Source organism: Neophocaena asiaeorientalis, unplaced genomic scaffold (genome assembly GCF_003031525.2).
Source record: "Neophocaena asiaeorientalis asiaeorientalis breed wild unplaced genomic scaffold, Neophocaena_asiaeorientalis_V1.1 scaffold517, whole genome shotgun sequence".
NCBI lineage: Eukaryota > Metazoa > Chordata > Mammalia > Artiodactyla > Phocoenidae > Neophocaena > Neophocaena asiaeorientalis.
Genome location: NW_020172724.1, coordinates 4,496,450 through 4,516,437, shown reverse-complemented (window position 1 = coordinate 4,516,437; position 19,988 = coordinate 4,496,450). Strand labels below are relative to the sequence as shown.

The window sequence follows — 19,988 nt, the reverse complement described above, 5'->3', positions numbered from 1 at the left end:
GTAATGTAGGGGACTTAAGTATTCTGAGTAGATTTCAGTCTGGAAAGACATCCCCTCTCATCAGTAAGGATTAATGGGCCAAGAGCAAGTGGTTATTAGTTTATGCTTTGTGCCCTTAAGAACCTTCTGTTTCTCCACCTAACTTATTAATGGAAATTTCCTACCCAGGACCATGTAGCCCACCTCCATACAGAATCATTCACACTTCAGTACAAATGATACTTGTAAAGTTGGGCAGTGTGCAGCCTGTGCAACAGTACACAGCCACAGCACCCCATGTGAAAAACTCACTGCCATGCTCCTGCCTAGATAAGCCTTTCCTTCCACTTCATGTGAATTTTTATTGTCCCCCATTTTGATGATAGTTTCTTAAACTGTCTGGTCTTTTACGTGTATTATTTGTACTTGTTTGTACAATTTTTTCTTGCCTCTGTGCAACTGAAGATATTTGAGGTCAGATAATATGTCTCATGCAGCAACACCATGTAGTTTTAAAGGCAATAATAACAGTTAAGATAAAAAATAATGATAATACTAGATAACTTTTATTGAGTTTTCACCATGTGTCAAGCACAAACTACTCTGAACAGATTTTACTTAATCCAACAATAGCTGTCTGCAATAGAGACAATTAATGTTTTATTTTATAAAGAAGAAAACCAGGACCCATCAAGGTTAAGCAACTTGTCCCATGTCAAACTATTAGTAAGAGTTGAATGAGTGAATGAAAAAAAACACTTTAATGTCTTACAGACAGCACATTCTTTGGAGCCTATAATTCAATTTAAATAAATGCAGTTTTCCAGACTATAAGTTTATTGATGGTAGGACCCTTAATTACTACTGTTTGAATCCACAGCATGGTGTACTTTATATGTGCTTAATTACTTAGGGGCTAAGTGAATGAATGAATAAAAAGATTATTTCAGCTGTGCATTTGACCCTACTTTTGAATGGCTTGCAGGGACAGCCTGCTCGGTACTAAGGGCTGTTTTCTTCTTTTAACCAGGGTGCCCGGAGGATTCTTCTACAGATAAAGAAACTGAGGCTCAATTGCACTGTGATTCACCCAAGGCTACACTGCTAAGAGCAAGTGGTCACAGGATTAGAATCAAGATCTTTTAACTCCTGATTCAGAGGACCTTTTCTTATACCCTTCCATCTAGTAGTTGTCGCACTGCACACTTTTCCATATACTACATGAAATCGGGAAAGGCAAAAGGGTGGAACATGGGTCTCTTTGGGAAACTCCCCACTGATACCCTTCAAGGAAACCTCTGCAACTGCTTAGCCAACTCCTGCTTGGGCTCCCAGGCCCCACATTGGCTCTTGGAGGCTCTCCCAAGTTTCCCTCTCCCTCACTGTGCCATGCATGGCAAAGCACCACCACTCTGCCCTGGGCTGACTTGTTTGGGCACTGGGTAAGTGATGGCCCAATCTGTTTCCTGGTACACAGGGAAGGAGACCAATAGTGCTCAGACCTGATGAGTTAGTTGTCCCTGCAAACCATTCTGAAGAGGGCTCTGTGAACTGGTTCACTGCCTGGTGCTCCCTCTGTGGCTAGAACCACACGTCACAGCAAATTTACTTTTTGGATCTGCAAAGTGATTATTCCTGAGAAGCCGGGGTACACAAGCCCAGTTTGGAGTGATGGAGAGTCTAAAAACTCCTATCATATTTTTTGCTAGTCTTCATCTGAATCGTATCCTGACAGGCTGCTGGCATCTTACAGGGCACTCTGAGAGCACAGCCTGATTTCTAAGATCCAAAGAAACCAAAGTATGAATGTAAGACAGTACTGTTAAAGTTACCAGGTTAAAACCAAGATGGAGTCACTCATGCTAAGTCTCACATCAGCAAACAAAAACTTAACTAAGTTTCTATGCTTGGCTCTCCCAGAAAAGAAAGGCTTAGCTTAACCAACCAGTGCTTGCCTGCTCAGCACGAGTTACCTGAGTTTCCTTTGCTCCATATAAGTGGTGTAACCTTGCTTTAACCAATAAGCAAACACCCAGTTTAACTTCCTTGTTCTTGGTCACTTTGGTCTTTAAGAATCTCTCATCTTATACAGTTCTTCAGAGCTCCTTTCTATCTGCTAGATTGGATGCTGCCTGATTCATGAATTGCTGAATAAAAGTCTACTAGATCAGTAAACTGTCTGTGGAAAATTTTCTTTTAATGGTTTATATAGACTAGAGATAGAAGTTAGCCTCCATCCTCCCATGCGGAAGAGCAGATGACACTGAGAGTTTAAGCTGTATAAGCCCCGTGCCAAACTTGGGGCTTGAAGACTTATCAGCTCCCTCCAGCCCTGAGGATACTGGGTATTAGATGCTGATGTGGACAGGAAGGCACAGTGAGGACCGGAAATGGTTACCGCTGGCTGTGTGTCGGGAAAAGGACCCGCACTGCAGATGGGTGTCTTTTCCACCCTGTACCATTCTTTGATTCTCCTCTTAATCCATTCTCTGGAGCTGCTCTCAGGCTTTCCTTGGCCAAGGATGAGATCAGGATCTTACTGATAACTCAGGTTGGCATGTGCACTGAAGTGGGGAGACCCAGGACAATATCTGCCTGAAACCTTGGCCAGTTCATGGTTCTTCAGTTCCATCTAGCTCTGCCTTAAGGCTAGAGATGGTACCTGACTTGGGTGGGTACTGGAGATAAGAGAAAACAGGAGTCTACAGGTCGATCCTGTATTTGTGAGGAAAATGGATTTGTTCCAAAGCGATTACATTAGAAATCATCAAGAAGATGATGGCGCTTCCTGGAAGTTCACAGTGGCTATCCATGTGTTGGCAGCAGTAGGAAGCAGGGTACAGGGATAAGCTCTTCAGGAATTCTAGATCAGCTGGTCCTGGCTCCTCCACAGAAGGTCACGTCCTCTGGATCTTGATGAAAGTCTGCTCCTCTCACTGTCTTTCTTCTGAAGCCCTGCTTATTCATCCTTGTGATGGCAATGTGGCTTCCGTACCCTGGGTCCACATGAGGTTTTGAGTAATCTGACAGTGCATTATGCTTTTCCAAAAACTGGCATCAACAGATTGTATAAGTTTGATTCTTATGTGTATACAAGTCTTCCTGAGTAGAACTGACTACAGGTTCAGCTTGTGAGTTTTTGGAATAACAGGTCTGAAGACCCAGGCTGGGGCCACAGTGCAAACACTGGTCCTATCAGCCATTGAGTTTCTCTCAGTGACATCCTGGCTTTGCTTCTCTAAATGCATGTAACTTGAGGTTATTATTATTATTATAATTATAATAAATTAATTGACAAAGGTACACATTTCTGATCAACTCTGCATCGCCTGGGGGAGAATAAAACAGCAGAGACTTCTACCCACTGTTCCTTAGGATTTCACTAAATAGAACATACAATCAGAAAATGAGGATAGAAGAAGGGAGAGGAGAGGAGGAAAAGCAGAGAGAGGGTGTTGGAGGGATGCTTATTTCCAGAGCAGAGTCATTCCAAGATACCATGAGCAGCAAATTAAACGATCCTTCAGCAAGAATTCTGACAAGGAAATTTCATTAGGGATTTACATCTCTATGGAAGCTCAAGTTGCTGCATTAAGATATGAAAATGGTGCAAATATTGCTCCTTAGAATAATGTTTGCTGCAGGTCACTGAGTTTCAGCCAATCAAATTTAGAGTGATAAATATATTGAAAATAACTAGAGGAAGGAGGGGCCTAGGAAAGGAAGGAAAGAGCCCTGCAGTTGGGAGCTCAGGTCCTAAAGTCATGTGGATTGGAAGTTAGACTCCAGCATTAACTAGCTGTGGGATCTTGAGCAAGTTGATTTAATATCTCCGAGGCCTAATTTCTTCATCTACGAAATGTGGTCATTTGCCAGTAACTCTGCTGGACTTTGATTGTGAGGGTTTAATGAGATAATCCAAGTAAAGTCCTTTGGCCCAGTGCCTAACACATGTAAACTCTGAACACATATTAGTATGATTACAATGAATGAGCAAGGAAGTAGGCTAACGTTTACCTGGAACTGACCTCCTGTCAATCATGGTGACAGATGCCTATAGGTATTATTATTGGCAGTATACAGATAACAAGCCTGAGGCTCAGGGGTTTAATAAATCTGCCAAGATCACAAAGGAATAAATGTTTCTGCCAGAAACAGGCCCATGCTTATGTGTTTACATGCTTTTCTCCCTCACTAGTCTTGGGGGCCTTAGAGCTTAAATCCTGTTTGTACACTTCTGTACTGAGAGAATCTGACCAATTATAGATGGCCCTTGGTGGGTGCTCAGAAAATATTTGGGGAAGGAATTAATGATTGCATAAGTAAATAGATGCGTGCATAGATGAATGGGAAATAAATGCTTTTCCCATTTAAACTGTGTCACAGGGACTCATCCATAGGTTTCTCGATGTTTTGTTTTGTTTTGTTTCGTTCAATTTCAAGGTATATGGTCAGGACACTCAAGACGGCTGTTTTCTGGACATCCCCTGCTCGACTAGACTAGAGTCTGCTTCACCTACACCCTACTCACCTGACTGACGTTCTTACATACTTGCCCCAGGCTCCAGTTAATGACTGTCCTAGCTTTAGATCAGAACATCTCCACTCTGATAGCTTATCAAAGGGGCAGTGAGAAGCAGGCTGTCCCTCTGCTGGTTTCCCTGGTAACCAATGAGCCGACCTGATGTTAATTCCCCCTATAACTGGTGGCCCTGCCCCCCACCCCAGCAAAGCCCGCACCGTGTTCTGCCCGCCATCTGCCACAGATGGTGAGGTCCTGCTCCAGGACCTTGCTTCAGACATGTAAGCGTCCTCATCCATTAAACCACTGCTGTCTCTTGCTGACTCTGGGCTCGCTCTTTGGTGTTGAAGCTGGGCAAGCACAGGGCTTGCAGGCCTGTGTCGTGCGGCCCAACACAAGGCATCCTGGCATTTTGATTCACATAATGATATGTCATTTTACAGAAAACAGGATAAAAAGGAAAATTTTTCATATACTTCTATAACCCCAATACTTAAAGTTCCCTTTTAGCATTTTAGTGTTTGTTTTTTTCCACCTTTGGACCAAAGAAAGTTCTTATTGCAATCTTACATGAAAATAATTTTCTAATTTGCTGTTTCACTTAATAGGACTATTTCATACAGCTCTTATTTTAATAATTTACTGGAACGTGATCGATGTGCCATATAATGTTCTACTTAAACATAATCTTGTTTTTCAGAATGTGTCTATTTTTTCACCACTGTAAGTATTGTTGAACTAAATATTTTCGTGTATGTGAGACCAAGGTTTTCAGGGTTGGTGACTCTGATCATGGGATCATTTTTCTTTGAGAAGCACACAGTCCTTATAGTGGCCTCATTCTCAGCTTTTGCAGTGATGGACTATCATATTCAACTGAATGGCAAAGGTGTGATTAGACTGTGTAAAGAAAGATTATTTTACCCATTCTGTACCATATGCAAGCCCTGTCCCAGTACCCGTACTGGACAGATATTCCACAGCTATATAGGAAAAGAGAGAGAAAGGAAGGAAGGAAGGGAGGGAGGGAGGGGAAGGGAGGAAGCATAAAGGGATGCAAGAAAATAATAAAGATAAGAAAAGGAAAGGGGACAGTAAAAGGGAAGGAAAGAGAAAGAAAGAAGGGAAGAAAAAAAAAAAAACAAAGAGGGAAGCTAAGTATAATACATCAAAGTGAATAAAAAGAGAAAGAAAGAAATCAGCAAACCCACTCTTCTTTGTAAGATTTCTAGTATTCCAAATTATACGTCTCTAGCCACAACCGTACCTTTTAGACATCAGCTTAGCAAGTGGCAAAAATCACAAGATAGGAAAGATTCAACACATTCTAGTACCTGCCCCCTACCTGGGAAACTCCTATAGACCAGAGCCTCACATTTCAGAGAACACAGATCATGGCTAGCTTGGTTGCTGGCTTTTAGGCAACAACCACCTTTCTCTAGGAGAGCTAAATTTACAAAAAAAAGAGGAGTGAACGCTGTACAGTGGCAGTTTGCCTTGACAAGATAAAACACAAGCAAACTGAATTAAACAAAAATTTCCTTTTTAAAAAATATTGCATTTACCCGAGGAAACATACCTAAAAATTCAAGGGGGAAATGGAAATATGCATTTTGAAAAGGTGTTGAAGGATGGCTAAACATGGTCGTTATGCAGCGATGTACATATTCACAGACAGGGCGACCTCTGGCTGCTGTCGTTGCATGATAAAGTTTATGCTATGCATGTTTGGTATTCAGAGAACCAAAATATTGCCTTTACGATTTGGAAATGTCTGTCATTATCTTCACTGAACTCAACTTCTGATTCAATAAAAGTCCCCTTTTCCTTAGTGGCAATTCAATTGTAGCAGTCATTGAAAGAGCTGATTATTTACAGATAAAGTAAAAATTTCACATTTGACCAGAATTGGGCATATTCATATAGAACGTTACTTTTTACTCTGTATAGAGACAGAAACTAATGAGTGGCAATATCTTGTAGTGGCAAATTGTCTTCTTTCATGAATGGAAAACCAAATAATTTGTCATTGGTACAGTAATCGCTGATACTCGAAGAGTGTTGCTAAAAATGAGGTTTTCACAGTTGGTTTGAAAACTTCTTATATAATTTTTATGTGTATTTCCTTACTTTAGGAAGGTAAAGGTTAATAGGTTTAATATTTTCACAAATTACCAACCAGTGGGTAAGAAGCAATATGATACTATAGTTCTCATAATACTCTTTTGGATAAAAAATAAGGTCTTTTATGTTTCTATATTCTTGCTTTCATAATGGAGTGATAGTGGGGGAGTCTGAAAGCTAAGGGAGCAGGACTTGCTGCAGTTCCCAGCAGAGGGCTGTGGTAGAGATGAATCTGGAAATCAGACCCCATCCCTGGAGAAGACCTACACCTGGACAGAGACAGTTCTGAACAAACTTTGAATGTGAGTGTCTGTCCCGAGCTCCCACCCTTGGCAGCACTCAGAGACACAAAACTGAGATACAGCCGTGAGTTAGCAACTGTGGCTCAGAGTTTTATATTGTGTTAGAGACAGAAGAAAAACGCTTGACCTACTTGGATCCGATAAGATGGAATCAGTTTTCGGCAGAAATTGATCACAACGGACTCCTTGGTAGCCTTCTTTGCACCTGAGAAAAGGGGTAAACGACAAACATATGCATGTGTTTGTGAATGGTTCAAGATTTCAACAAGCAAAGTAGCCACCAATTATATCACCGTGAGAACAGTACATTCATGCTTTTGTGTGGCTTGGTTCAGTCTGTTTCTAACATTGATAGTAGGTGAATTTTAGTCGTGTCTGTGTAAAAAAACAGCACCACTTTGCTTTTATAGTTTTATAGGTAATATCTAATGAGCAAACTTAGTAACAATTTAAGATGCCCCTCATGGCAGTATGAATAATGGTTACCCTCATAATTCTGCAGGATTCTTTACGCAACACACTGGTCTCTAAAAGACTGCAAATATCCCTTCAGAAAGCATCATATTGCAAGTGTTATTTTCCTAACCAAAAATCATTTTCTAACGTGATTGATCAAATATTATCAGTAGATCTGGGCTGTTTATTTTCCTTGTGTTTTACTAGTTTGTTCATTTGCTAATTTTACCTTTTTTTCTTTTTTTTAACTTAGCAATTCTTCCAGTCAGTGCCACCTAACTGCTGGGTCAGAAATAGCAGCATTTATTTCAGATCTGGCAAGATCTGAAAGGCATCTATCTCTATGTGCAAGGCCTCTGTGCATTTTCTTTAAACTCACATTTTTCTCTCCTCATTTTTCTCTTTTATATTCAGCAAACAGGTGCAAAGTGCGTACTTTCTGCGAGGCATTGTACAAGGCAACTTTCCTAAGGTGGGTGCAATTTGGAGGCAGGGAATTTGCCTGAAAGCCCCTGCAATGGGGCATATCGCTTCAGCCCTGCCAGTCCACAGTCTTCTCACAGCTCGCTCAATCAAGCAGCCGCAAGGCACAGGGATATTAGCTCGGGGCTTTGTGACAGCCTGGAGGGGTGGGATGGGGAGAGTGGGAGGGAGGGAGACGCAAGAGGGAAGACATATGGGAACATATGTATATGTATAGCTGATTCACTTTGTTATAAAGCAGAAACTAACACACCATTGTAAAGCAATTATACCCCAATAAAGATGTTTAAAAAGAAAGAAAGAAAGAAAGAAAGAAAAGATTCAACAAAAAAAAAAAAAAGGCTGCTTGGCCGCCTCGGACAGCCTCAGCCCATGAGCTGGCAGTTCAAGGAACAAAATACAGCTGAGGCTCCACACGCCTGCCTCTGAGCAGTCTCTGTAAGCAGGGAGGTGGCATTTAGTATATCTGCTTGAAGCTTAATCTCTCATGCTCAAGTTAAGCAGGAACACATCCATTGTTGCTTGTGGGATGAATCTGTCCTACTTACTGAGGAGGAAATTGTGCTGCTGCCGAAAAAATCAGATTTAAAAAACAATCCTCTGGTTGTTAGAAATCGACAAAATCAACAAAAGAATTCAAAGAGATCATTCTGTCAGAGATGGGAGCCGTGGATTCTTTCTTCAGAATATGCTTTGTTTTCTGAGTGTAATAAACACTTTATTAGATAAAGTCTATTGCAACTGGAGCAGTCACAGTGAAAGGCACGTAGGTAATTTTTCTACCTTTCATTGTGAGCTGAACTGGAATGCAGGTAATGGGGCAGGTTCTCGTTAGCACCTTTTTAAGCCTGGAACGCTGGAGTGTATTTGGCAATTTTCCCTATAGATTGAGAACAAAGACTTCTGACATATGGACACCCCAAATACCCAACAGGCTATTGAGAGAACTTGCTTAAGCAGACACATTTTTTCAGAACCTTTTTAAAAATTCATTTATTGCACTTGAAATAAAGTAGGCATATCACTGGTTCGATAATGGTACAAAGTCAGAAAATACTTAAGACTGAAGCACATTTGTGATAAAGAAATAAATTCCTGTTCTCTGAAAGCTGCCCTAACATTGTTAGTTGGCCTTTATTCAAAATTACCTGAACCACAGTGTTTGGGTTTTCATTTTCTTGTAATGATGACTTAGGTGCTGGGTGGGTGCTGTAACATACATTTATTTACTCCCGAGGTTTTTATTTCCAACATATGTGGGGGATTTTAAGCACACTTCAGTCTTTGTATCTTCATTTAATACGAAAGTGGTATCCTAGGGAGATAGCTGCTTTTAAGGGGAAGTGCTTTTGTTTTGCTTTGCTTTTTAAGGGTTTTTTATCACTTAAAATGCATTATTCCGTTTGTGTGTGGAGAAGAAAATAAGGGAAGATGTTTGAAATTTTTCTAGTCTTCAACTGATTTTCCATGACTTTGAGCCCACTCTGAAGTGTTCAAGCCTCATTTGCACAGTGTAGTGTGTTCCTTCATACTGCCCTCACACCTGTGTGCTGGTATGAAGATAAAAAAGTGTGATGATGCTGGAGCAGCCTGGCCCAGGCTAAGAAACCTGCCGAGGGCTGTGACTGGCTATGCAGCAAAGCCCTGCTCCTTTGTTAAGGTGGCCGCGTCCCTGCTAATTGGTGCTGGATTTTCAGAATGACAAATTAAAATTAAAAATCACACGTCACCTTGATAAGTTCAAATCCATAGCAGATTTGAAGACAAAATGTGGCCAGCAGGTAAAGCCAATGAGGTGGATTGAATTTATGACACTGTTAAGGACATAAAGCAAAAGAAAAAAATGTCTAAGATGCACTTCTGTTGAACAGATTGGGTTTGGCAGACCTTCTGACAGTGTGATAAACAGCACATCTTTTGAGAAATATCATTGCATGTTTGTTTTGGTTTTTGTTAGTTGTGGGGGGATTTTGAGACTGTTTTTTAAGATTTTTTGTTTTCTGAGAGATACAGGTATATGAACAAGAGAAGTTCATATAACAGAAAGTTCTTTCTGTTTGTTCATCTTAATAAAGCATGACAGAATTAGTAAAATTTTACAAGTACATGTGTAATCTTTAAGGGTAAATACACGTTTGGAAAAAAAAAAGCACAAATCTTGCGTTAACCAGGTTAAATACTCTATTATTTTTCTACTCTGCATTGCTTCAAAGCTCCACTGAATTCATCCACTGCCTGTTCTCTGAATTTATTTATCCCTGAGAAGGCTTGCATCACAGAAATTTTATTAAAAATATCAGTGTTCCCTGGTGGTCTTAACAGGTAAGTTTTGCTTCTACAACTAGATGGCCAAAGAATAGGATTAGAATAGAAAAGACAGCCACGGTTTATAAAGAGTTGGGTAACGAAAATGGGAGAAGCGTTATCGACAGCCGAACAACCACAAAGTCAACTCAGTCAGCAAGAGCTAAGAATTTTATTTTGAAAAAAAAAATTAGTCTTAAATTCTGTGTGTTCACCTACTCTGAGATGAAGGACTTGTCACTTCAGAAATCAGTAAGTTCTTGACTGTGTTGTGTGTTTTGTTTATTTACAAATTTAAAAGGCAGTGGGGAAGGGCATCATTGAGGAGACAATGTCCAAAGCGGGGTAGGGCGGATGAGGGGTTGAAGAGAGAACCGTGGTGTGGTAACCCTGAACAAGGGAAACTGGCTCCTGGCAATGAAGTGGGGTCAGAAATTGGAGATTCTGAGCCCAGTTTAAGCGTCAGCAAAGTATCTCTCTTGGTGAGCCTCAGGGCCAAATCACGAACCAGGTCCCTCCCTTTCCACAGGGATAGGGCCAGCTCTATAGTTTCAAATGCAGACCTCACTTTTTCTACTCCTTACATCCTTCTGATTTGGCCCTCATGCCCCTCCCACTTGTTCAGCTGTACCTAAAATAACAAGCCACCCTTTCTATTCATGTTTTCCCCTTCTACATCATCCCTGAAGAAAAGCCCAGTTTTAGAGAAAAGTTTTAAAAGGCAATTCTTGGGCAAAAGAAAAGAAAATAATACTGGCAAAGATAAGAAAATACAAAATACGTGATTGTCAGCTAGAAGCTAATACTTGATTTGTCTAGTGTGTTAAAGCAGAAGCAGTGAACCTAGCACTCAGCCTGGATGTAGAGGACCCCCAAGGAAGACACTTTTTTTCTTTTGCGGTACGTGGGCCTCTCACTGTTGTGGCCTCTCCCGTTGCGGAGCACAGGCTCCGGACGCACAGGCTCAGCGGTCATGGCTCACGGGCCCAGCCGCTCCGCGGCATGTGGGATCTTCCCGGACCGGGGCACGAACCCATGTCCCCTGCGTCGGCAGGCGGACTCTCAACCACTGCGCCACCAGGGAAGTCCAAGGAAGAGACATTTTAAATGGTCAGCTCATTTGCTGATGTTCCCACAGAAATGGGCATCCTTTGGCCAGCTAAAAGTGGCTCCCATGGTCATCAGCCCACACTATTAACTTCAGACCATGCCCATCTCTTCTCTTACGATATTCACATGCCAATTTATTTCTTTGAACTCATTTTATGAATAGCAACAAATGAGAGCTAATATTAATGACTTTGAGTGAAAATGAAAGAACTCTCACTTCTCACCAACAGCCTCCCTACATTTTCAGATTATTCTTCCATTTCTCCTGCTTCCTCCTGTTAGGAGAGCAATGCAAAGCAAAGCAAAACAAAAGAAAAACAAATACCACAAAAACTGTCCCATTGGGGGAACTATACTATCCATCCTCTCAATCCTCATCTGTTGATTCCCTGGTCATTTACTCATTACTGGAAGATGTGATCATTGCTTCACCTCCTTCTTCTCCATTGCTACTCTGTCTTTACTGTCAGTCTCTGTTAACTACATGGATGCTCAGCCAACACAATGTCTCTTATCACTTCTTCCTCAGCTATATCAGAATGATTAACACTGTTGAGTTTATAGCCTCACTTCTTCACTTAGTATTTGCAATGGATATACTTTACGCAGACCTTTTAATATCCCTGTTCCCCACTTTAAACCCGAACAAAATGGGAATGATACCAGGAAGGAGAAAAAATGAACAAGCACGCGTGGTTGATATTACATACATGAATTTTGGCCATTCTTATGCTTAGGGACCTTCTACCTCGCGTATTTGCAGAGATGCATTTTACATAATTTACAGAGAGAAATACATGGAGGTTAGAAAAATGTTCAAATGTTTGCTTCAATCCTGGTGTAGGGCCTGGTCTCTGCATACATTTTAGAGAAAGTATACATGCTTCCTTCTTGGAAACTTGATTTTAGACACAAAATTCAAACTAGCAGAAATCAATTAACTTCACAAGAGAAATGGTGGCAAACTGTATGGTTTGTTTCCTGACTGTACCAACTTTTACTCATAGACCAAAAAATGGTAGTTACTCTTTGGTGTTACAGGAAAGTAGACACTTTGTCAGTGATATACAAGTCTGCCAATTTTAAGGGGCCTATTAAATGCTGATTTGATAAAAGAACAATCCCTCCAGTTTGGCAATTATCTCCTGCCAATTCTCCTCAGCCTCAATGTCAGCCCTTGGTTGGGAAAAATGGAAAAATCATCAGGCGTTTAAACTTTACATTTTAGAGGCAGGGTGGTTTGGAGAACAGCCTGGTTTTAAATCCAGGATTGGCTATTTACTAGCTGCTTAGCCTTCCTCTGCCTCCTTTTCTTCATCTGTGACTTGGAGATAATAATAGTAGCTCCCTCCTAGAATTATTATTAGGAATAAATAACACCTGTTGTTCATGGTAAGCACTCAACACGTGTTAGTTTTTTTTAAAATATTCTTTGAATTTGGAATCATCATCCCAGCTTTTCAAGTGAGGAAACGGAGGTTCAGAAAGGTTAAGCATCCTGTTCCAAAATCACACAGCCAGTGAGTACTTGAACTAGGTACAAACTCAGCTGGAGTTGACTTTAAAGTCCTTGCTTGATCTGTGGCACTTTCTGACATTCTTCATGGAAATTCAGTAGATACATAAATCGTCGTTCACCCAGGTATCTTTCCTAAGATTAGTATTTAAAAATATGGTCCAAATATCATGAACTGAAGCCATAATTTATGGTAAGAATGAAAGACCTAGATTTGTAAGTTATTATCCAATTTCAAAATGTTCTTAAGCAAACCATGTCACAGAGGCTGGTCACTGATTTAAAGGCAAATGTCCTACACTTTGTGTTAATTTAAGGGGTATTCACTAACTATGGATCTTTAGGAGTACCACTCTTAAAGAACGACCTTTCTTGATTGTGGACTGTCCTCAGTTTAATAAAAAAAGAAAAAGAAAATTAAAAAGGAAAGAAAATAAACCAGAAACAAAACAAACAAACAAAAACAGAAGATACAGTTTCAGCAAGGTGAATGAATTGCCCAGCATGGAAGAGATGGGGGGTTCTGGAGCCAGGATCCCAAACCAGGTCTCTAACTGAATGCAAATGTGTGCTGGGGGGACCAGAAATTTTTCTGGGTAAGGATCGGCAGCCTAGAGTTATAGGCTCAAAAATTATTAATGGTGTTAGAACAAATTCCCTTCCCTGCCACTCACTGCTGAAACTGAGATCTAGGTTTCGCTATGGAGAATACTGTGACACTGATTAAGGTGTACGTTTTCTCTAGCTGAATTCAGAACTTAATTAAGTGGTCTTATTTAAAAGGAGCACTAATTAAGACAGCAAGATCTTTAAGTTAATCAACTGGAATTGAATTTACCTATAGCCTGGCTGTAGGCACAGTGTTTCTAAAATCCTTTGAACTACAGATGGAAGAATTTAGAATCAGATTATTTTAAACTGTAGAGCAACAACCGCCTTCAAACCCATGAGGGTCCCTCCAATGTGTTATCAACAGCTTTCAAATATATCACAGATTCCACGGCTGAGGCAACTGTTGCTTATGTCACTCACCTTACAACCATGATTATTCTTGCTAATGAAGTTATAACTGCAATTTTCAGAAAATGTAATAATTTTTAAAATTTCCCTTTAGCAAAGTTTGAATTCAAAAGTAGATGGAGGCCAATTACTTCATCATGAGACTGATATGATTTCAGAAGTGAATCTGAAAGCATCTGCTCAAATTCAGGAGGTGTGCTGCATTCAGTTAATATTTGAGCTCTAAAGATGAAACGGAAAAGAATGATTTCAAGTCTGAGACATAAAAAAAATATAAGAAACATGTGTTTCCTCAACTGCAAGTTCCTCTCAACCATGTGCAAACATTAGGTTCCTGGTCCAGCAGGCACCCATACACTTCATTGGTCAATTTTAGTACCAGAGGGACAGAACCTGTTTACATCGTCCTCTTACTCCCATATATGGTACATGCGCTTTTGAACAATCAGTGGCTAAGGAGTTCTCATGTCAGTCTGAATAAATATCTTGGCCTTTATAGAAATTTCTGACCCTATTTGGTCAAGAGCCTCACTCAGCCTTACTACTTCATGAACAAAATTAAAACACATAACATGACGTGAAGGTACTACACGGCTTAGAATGCATAGCAATAGTATCCAAATCAGCTATGTGGGCTGAAAAAGCCATTCTATCTAACTTAGCTTTGATTTTTACTGCATCTAAAAGAAAAAAGAATCCCTTTTTAGGCTAAGAAGGTAAATTCAGAAGTAATCTATTGGCCTTCTTGCAGGAAGACTAATTTCAATATCACATTAGAGGTAGTAAAATAATCATTGTCTTTATCAAGAGCAAAAGGGTTAGGGAGTAATAATGACAAGTGGAGGACAGATGGAATTTTGCTTTATAAATTCAAATTGAGAAAATGTTATGTTATTAATTTCCTAGTATACATAAATTCTAACATGACGAACATGAGGTTCTAGTTTTCAAGGGAGGTAGCCTGTTATGGTGGAAAAGGTATGTCCTATGGATGCAGAACGACCCGTAATTCTGCCACTTAGAGGTATGACAGACGTCAGTGACTGACCTCTCTAAGGTCTCAGGTGCTCATCTCTAAGTGGGGTTATGAGCCTTGATTTAGTGTGTGCTCTGTACACATTGCACACACACAGACACAGACACACATTGCCCCCAATGCTTATAAATATGTTTAATAATCAGAAAATTTAGGCAGATAATTAAGGTTCTAACATTAAAGTCAGAGGACAGTCATGCTCTCTCTGCCCACTTCTTTAGTTAATTCAAAGTTCCCATGACTGCCTTTGATAGTTCCCAGCCAACGATGGGCCGGGATTTATTGTCCCATCTACTCCCTATGATCCCTCTTTATTATTTTCACTTAAGATGTCACTAAGATTGTGAGATTAGCCAATCACAGAATTTCTCTGAGGCTTAAGGTTCAACTATTAGCAGATTCCTTCACTTTTCTCTCTCTACTTTCTTGAAATTAGAAGTGTAATTGACTCACATGCTGAGACTAGTCAGTGGAAGAAAAGTGACAACCGTCTTTTCCAGCTCACAGTCCAGCAAGAAATGTAAAACTGAGCCAGAGGAAAACATGCTAAACTTGCCATTTTAGTCAACTTGGGCTGCCATAAAAACATATCATAGACTGGGTGGTTTAAACAACAGAAAATTATTTTCCCACAGTTCTGGAGACTAGAGGTCCAAGATCAAGGTGTCAGCAAAGTATGCGTCTGGTGAGGGCTCTCCCCTTGGGTTGCAGATGGCTGCTTTCTGTTACCTCACATGGTGGAGAGAGAGAGATTGATCTGGCTCTCCCTCTTCAATCTCTCTCTGTCACTTCTTCTAAGGCCACCAATCCTATCAGAATAGGACTCCACCTGTATGGTCGCATTTAACCTTCATTGTCTCTAAAAGACCCTATCTCCAGATACAATCACACTGGAATTTAACTCTTGAACATACGAGTTTTCAGAAGACACAATTCAGTCCATAACCATTACTAAGCTGGGTAACATAGCTATAGAGTAGCAAAGACCAGAATTTGGATTCTCCCGTATCTGGGGTTTCCAGATAAAATACAGAACACCCAGTTAAATCTGAATTTCAAATAAACATATTTTTTTTTACATCAGTGTGTCCCACATGTAATATGTGGGACATACTTATACTAAAAATGTATTCATTATTTATCTGGCATTTAAATTTAACTGGGTGTCCTGTATTTTATTCCCTAGACCCGGCAACTGTACCCACATGAGAGTAAAAGCATCTGAATAGTCAGAGAAGTAAGAACCATCAATAGGGACATCTAGATTAAAGTTAATGTATAATATTTTTGCTATCACTATATCTTGTTCTGATAAATTTAGCCATCACTTGTTTTAAGGATAAGGAGCCTGGGCACGTTATATTTATTTCTATCAACCATGCAAGGGACATAATGAGGTCACAGAGCCTGGAGGAGGAGAATAGGAATTTCAATAGCTAGCTCTTAAATGGCCAAAGCACTGAAAGGCTACTTCCAGAATGTGGTGAAGATCAGATGAAGTAATGTTGTTTGTAAACGTTAGGTGCAGATTTGTGACTTGATCGTGTGAATCACTAGCTACTATTTTGCATACATTCTGAATAAACTGTAAGAGCATCCTGGCCAGGAGCCCAAGTAATACCAAAGGAAGAAAGAGGGCCCTCAAAGACACAACATAAGAAGAGGCTCCTCTGGAGGACTGTGATGTCCTTTCTGGAATTCACTGCTCTCAGACGGAGACAGTGAGAGAGCATGATATCAACAAGAGATCAAACAGACCAGCCTTGTTCCTTGCCTGGGTAGTGTGGGTGATTCCTGAAGCAAAGCCATACACAGCTTGATAAGGAAGAGTGAAAAGAAAAAGAAATCTGAGACATACATCTTATTTAAAAGGCATCTTTAGGATTGGCATTATAAAGCAGAGAAGGAGCTCATTAGCAAAAGAACTGATAAAACCACTCACAGCACGCTTCAAAAAGAAGTGGTAATAATTATTGCCTCTCTAAGAAAGGGGGCAAAATACCCACACAATGTCATTTACAAATCTGTTTGCAGACATCACAGAGCAAGCTGCAAAAAGTCCCACAGCTTTCAGATTTAATTAAGTGAAGAAAGCAAAAAAAAAAAAAAGACTCTTACAGCTCACATGCCTGGATCACAGAAATTCTACGTGAAACATGATTTTTTTAAAAGCCATTTTAGAAACCCCTAGAGTTTGCTGAACCCTCATTCAACAGCATAATTTCCCCTGTTTCTCCCAGGATATTGTACAATCCACTAACGGTGCAGCGTTTCTGCCGGCTAAAGGAAGTGGGCAGCTTTGATCCGAATTAGAATAATGTATCTCCTTCGTGTGATAAATGATTTACTGCTGAGGATAAATGGATATAATCTTTCATTATGTATGACATTCATCAGCAACAAGGAAGCTTTGGACTGAATGGAAAGTGATTTCATATTAAAAGCCTCATGCAACTCAGACTGAGATGAAACTGGGGTCTTGCCTTGAAAAAAAAATGGCACAGGCTTGTAAGTTTAAATGGATGCTCAGTCTAATATAACTGTTACTGTAAGTTTGAAAATCTGTTAGGAGGAAACCAGGGATATGTAACTAGATCAACCTCAGTTTTGCACAAAAAAGCTCCATTTCTTAACCATATTATTCTACTTACTGAAATGTGTCATTAAGTCTAACTTTGAGAACTGAGCGTAGTGATAGAACCACATAGGGAGGAGGGAGTAGAAGTGGGGGGGTTGTGTAAGTGACTTAAATTCCCATGATTATGGAAAGTCAATGTATCATAACTAAAGTAGATAAAGAAACAGAGGCTTAATATGTTATTTAGAGATATGAAGTTAACAAGCAGGAAAATACCAAACGAAAATGGTTTACTAAGCACGTCCAAGTGTTTGGGGAGGGGTGCATGTTGGGGGAATTGGGCATGGGGAATTAGTGCAAAAGGATAAGATCAAGGCTGGTGGCTTTTCATTATAAGCACATTTGTATTTTTTATTTAAAAATATATATATACTTAGATGATGAAGACACGTAAGTAGAGCAAATCATTTAATTTTAAAAATGATTCAGGGCTTCCTTGATGGCGCAGTGGTTGAGAGTCTGCCGGCCAATGCAGGGGACACGGGTTCGTGCCCCGGTCCGGGAAGATCCCACATGCCGCGGAGCGGCTGGGCCCGTGAGCCATGGCCGCTGAGCCTGCACGTCCGGAGCCTGTGCTCCGCAACGGGAGAGGCCACAACAGTGAGAGGCCCGCGTACCGCAAAAAAAAAAAAACAACAAAAAAAACACACTGGTTGCCAGGGGTTGGGTTGGGGGTTAAGAAATGAAAAGGCAGAGCACAGAGCATCATCCAGTGCTCTTTCTGCTATTTCACATTTCCTCTTAAAAAGAAAAGAAATTCCTAAATCTACATGCTATCTCTGATGTCGAATGTTTTAGTCATTCCAGGGAAAGCATATGTTTTGTTGGAGATCAGTCAGCACAGTACAACTGGCTAGAGTTCTGGTAACCAAGCAAGGTCAGGAAGAGGTGGCGATATCAATGTCCCTAGCTTGGACAAGATCAGATAGTGAAATATGTTCTAAAGCTGAATGTCATATGGAAAGTGGGAAAATAACACAATGGCATGGGTAAGCTAGAGAAGACAGAGGAGGGGGGATATTCTTCCTAATGGTGACATGGGTAAGATTCTTGACCTTTAATTAAAACGAAGGAATATGCAATCTGGTACAGGTAGGTTGACAAAAATTAAGTAACCGTCCATAGTCAGCAAATTCAAAATAGAATTCAAAGGAATGTTATTTAACTGGAGTGTTTGGTAAGTTGAAATAGAAACTCAGTAGGTGAGCAGTGACTTGAAATCGATAAAATATGATTATGCTCTAAAAGAAGAGAAAGAGAGAGATTCGGTTAATCAAATTATGGGTGATGCATCTGATATTCCTATATGTATTTTACCTAGGAATAAATCAAGGAGAAAGTGCTATCAGAAAGCACTTCTACATCTTGTAGTGTAATAGATGAGCAATCTGGGCTCCTTGAAGACTTCCTCTGCTCAAAGCACAGCGCTGAGAGATTTACAAAGGTTAGACAAAGTAATCCTCATGAAACTGATAAAAAGGAGATGGGGTTAACACTCTTTTATAGATGAGGAGATTGAAGTTTTAGAGAAATTAACTTCTGTGTCCCAGGACACATGGAAAGTATCTGTTAGAACTTGGATTGGACAAGTTAAACCAACACTAAAGATCGTATTTATTTCTCTACCCCGTGTCGTTTGTGACTGTTCAGATTGTGTTATGTATCTATTTAAAGGGCTCTACTTCATTAACTACTTTTTGAGGAGGAGAGGACCTATCATTTTATGCTTATGGTACAAATAAAGATAAAAGTGAAACTAAGAGTTTAACGATTTGCCCACAGTTATATCATGGTATAACTGAATTAACTTGAAAAAGCCTAAAAGAAAAATACAGTGATATTTAATGTGGCTTTTTTTTTTAATGTAGACTCAATAATATATTATCACATCCTAATCTCTCAATTCATATGCTCATTCAAAATTATATATATTGAGAAAGAAAAAATTGGTATATCTGAAAGCAGAAACCTCTTTAAATATTTGAAACCAGGAAATTTAATAGACAATTGATTGACCACGTAAAAGAAAGGGTAAGAAGCTAAAGAACAATAGGGTCACACAGGAATTGACAACAACATGAAATCACTCTCACCCCTAGGCTGAAGGGATAAAGTCTGAGTCCAGGAAGCTAGGAAAAATCCAGTGGGTCCATCAGACCAGAGCTGGAACCCTAAATGAATCTAGCTGCTGCTGGAAATAAACCGGGAAACAGAGACAACAGAAGGTAGAGAGAGAGAGAGAGAGAGAGAGGGGAAAACATAGAACAGGAAATAGAGTCCTGCCTTCCAATTTAGTGCTTCCTACCAGCCAGCTCCACTCAGAAGCCATTGGTCCAGACAGCCTAAGAAATGTGGTTCTGAAATAGAGAAAAGAATAAAAGATAGGCAGAGTATAGATGTAAAGCAAACAGGTAACCGATCAGTTGAGTTGGTTATACATGGGGTACACACTCTAGATAGTACACAATTAGGTATATATCCACATATTTATATCTATA

At 40.0% G+C, this 19,988-nt stretch overlaps 1 protein-coding gene across 3 annotated transcripts in view; it reads right to left on the bottom strand.

Moving 5' to 3' along the window:
* Positions 1-19,988, bottom strand: part of NRG3 (neuregulin 3) — a 1,057,689-nt gene that overhangs the window by 230,652 nt on the left and 807,049 nt on the right. For all 3 annotated transcript variants that reach the window (XM_024740246.1, XM_024740245.1, XM_024740244.1), the window contains exon 3: positions 7,059-7,132. In XM_024740246.1, coding sequence (XP_024596014.1) covers positions 7,059-7,132 — 74 coding nt within the window. The remainder of the gene's footprint in view (positions 1-7,058; positions 7,133-19,988) is intronic.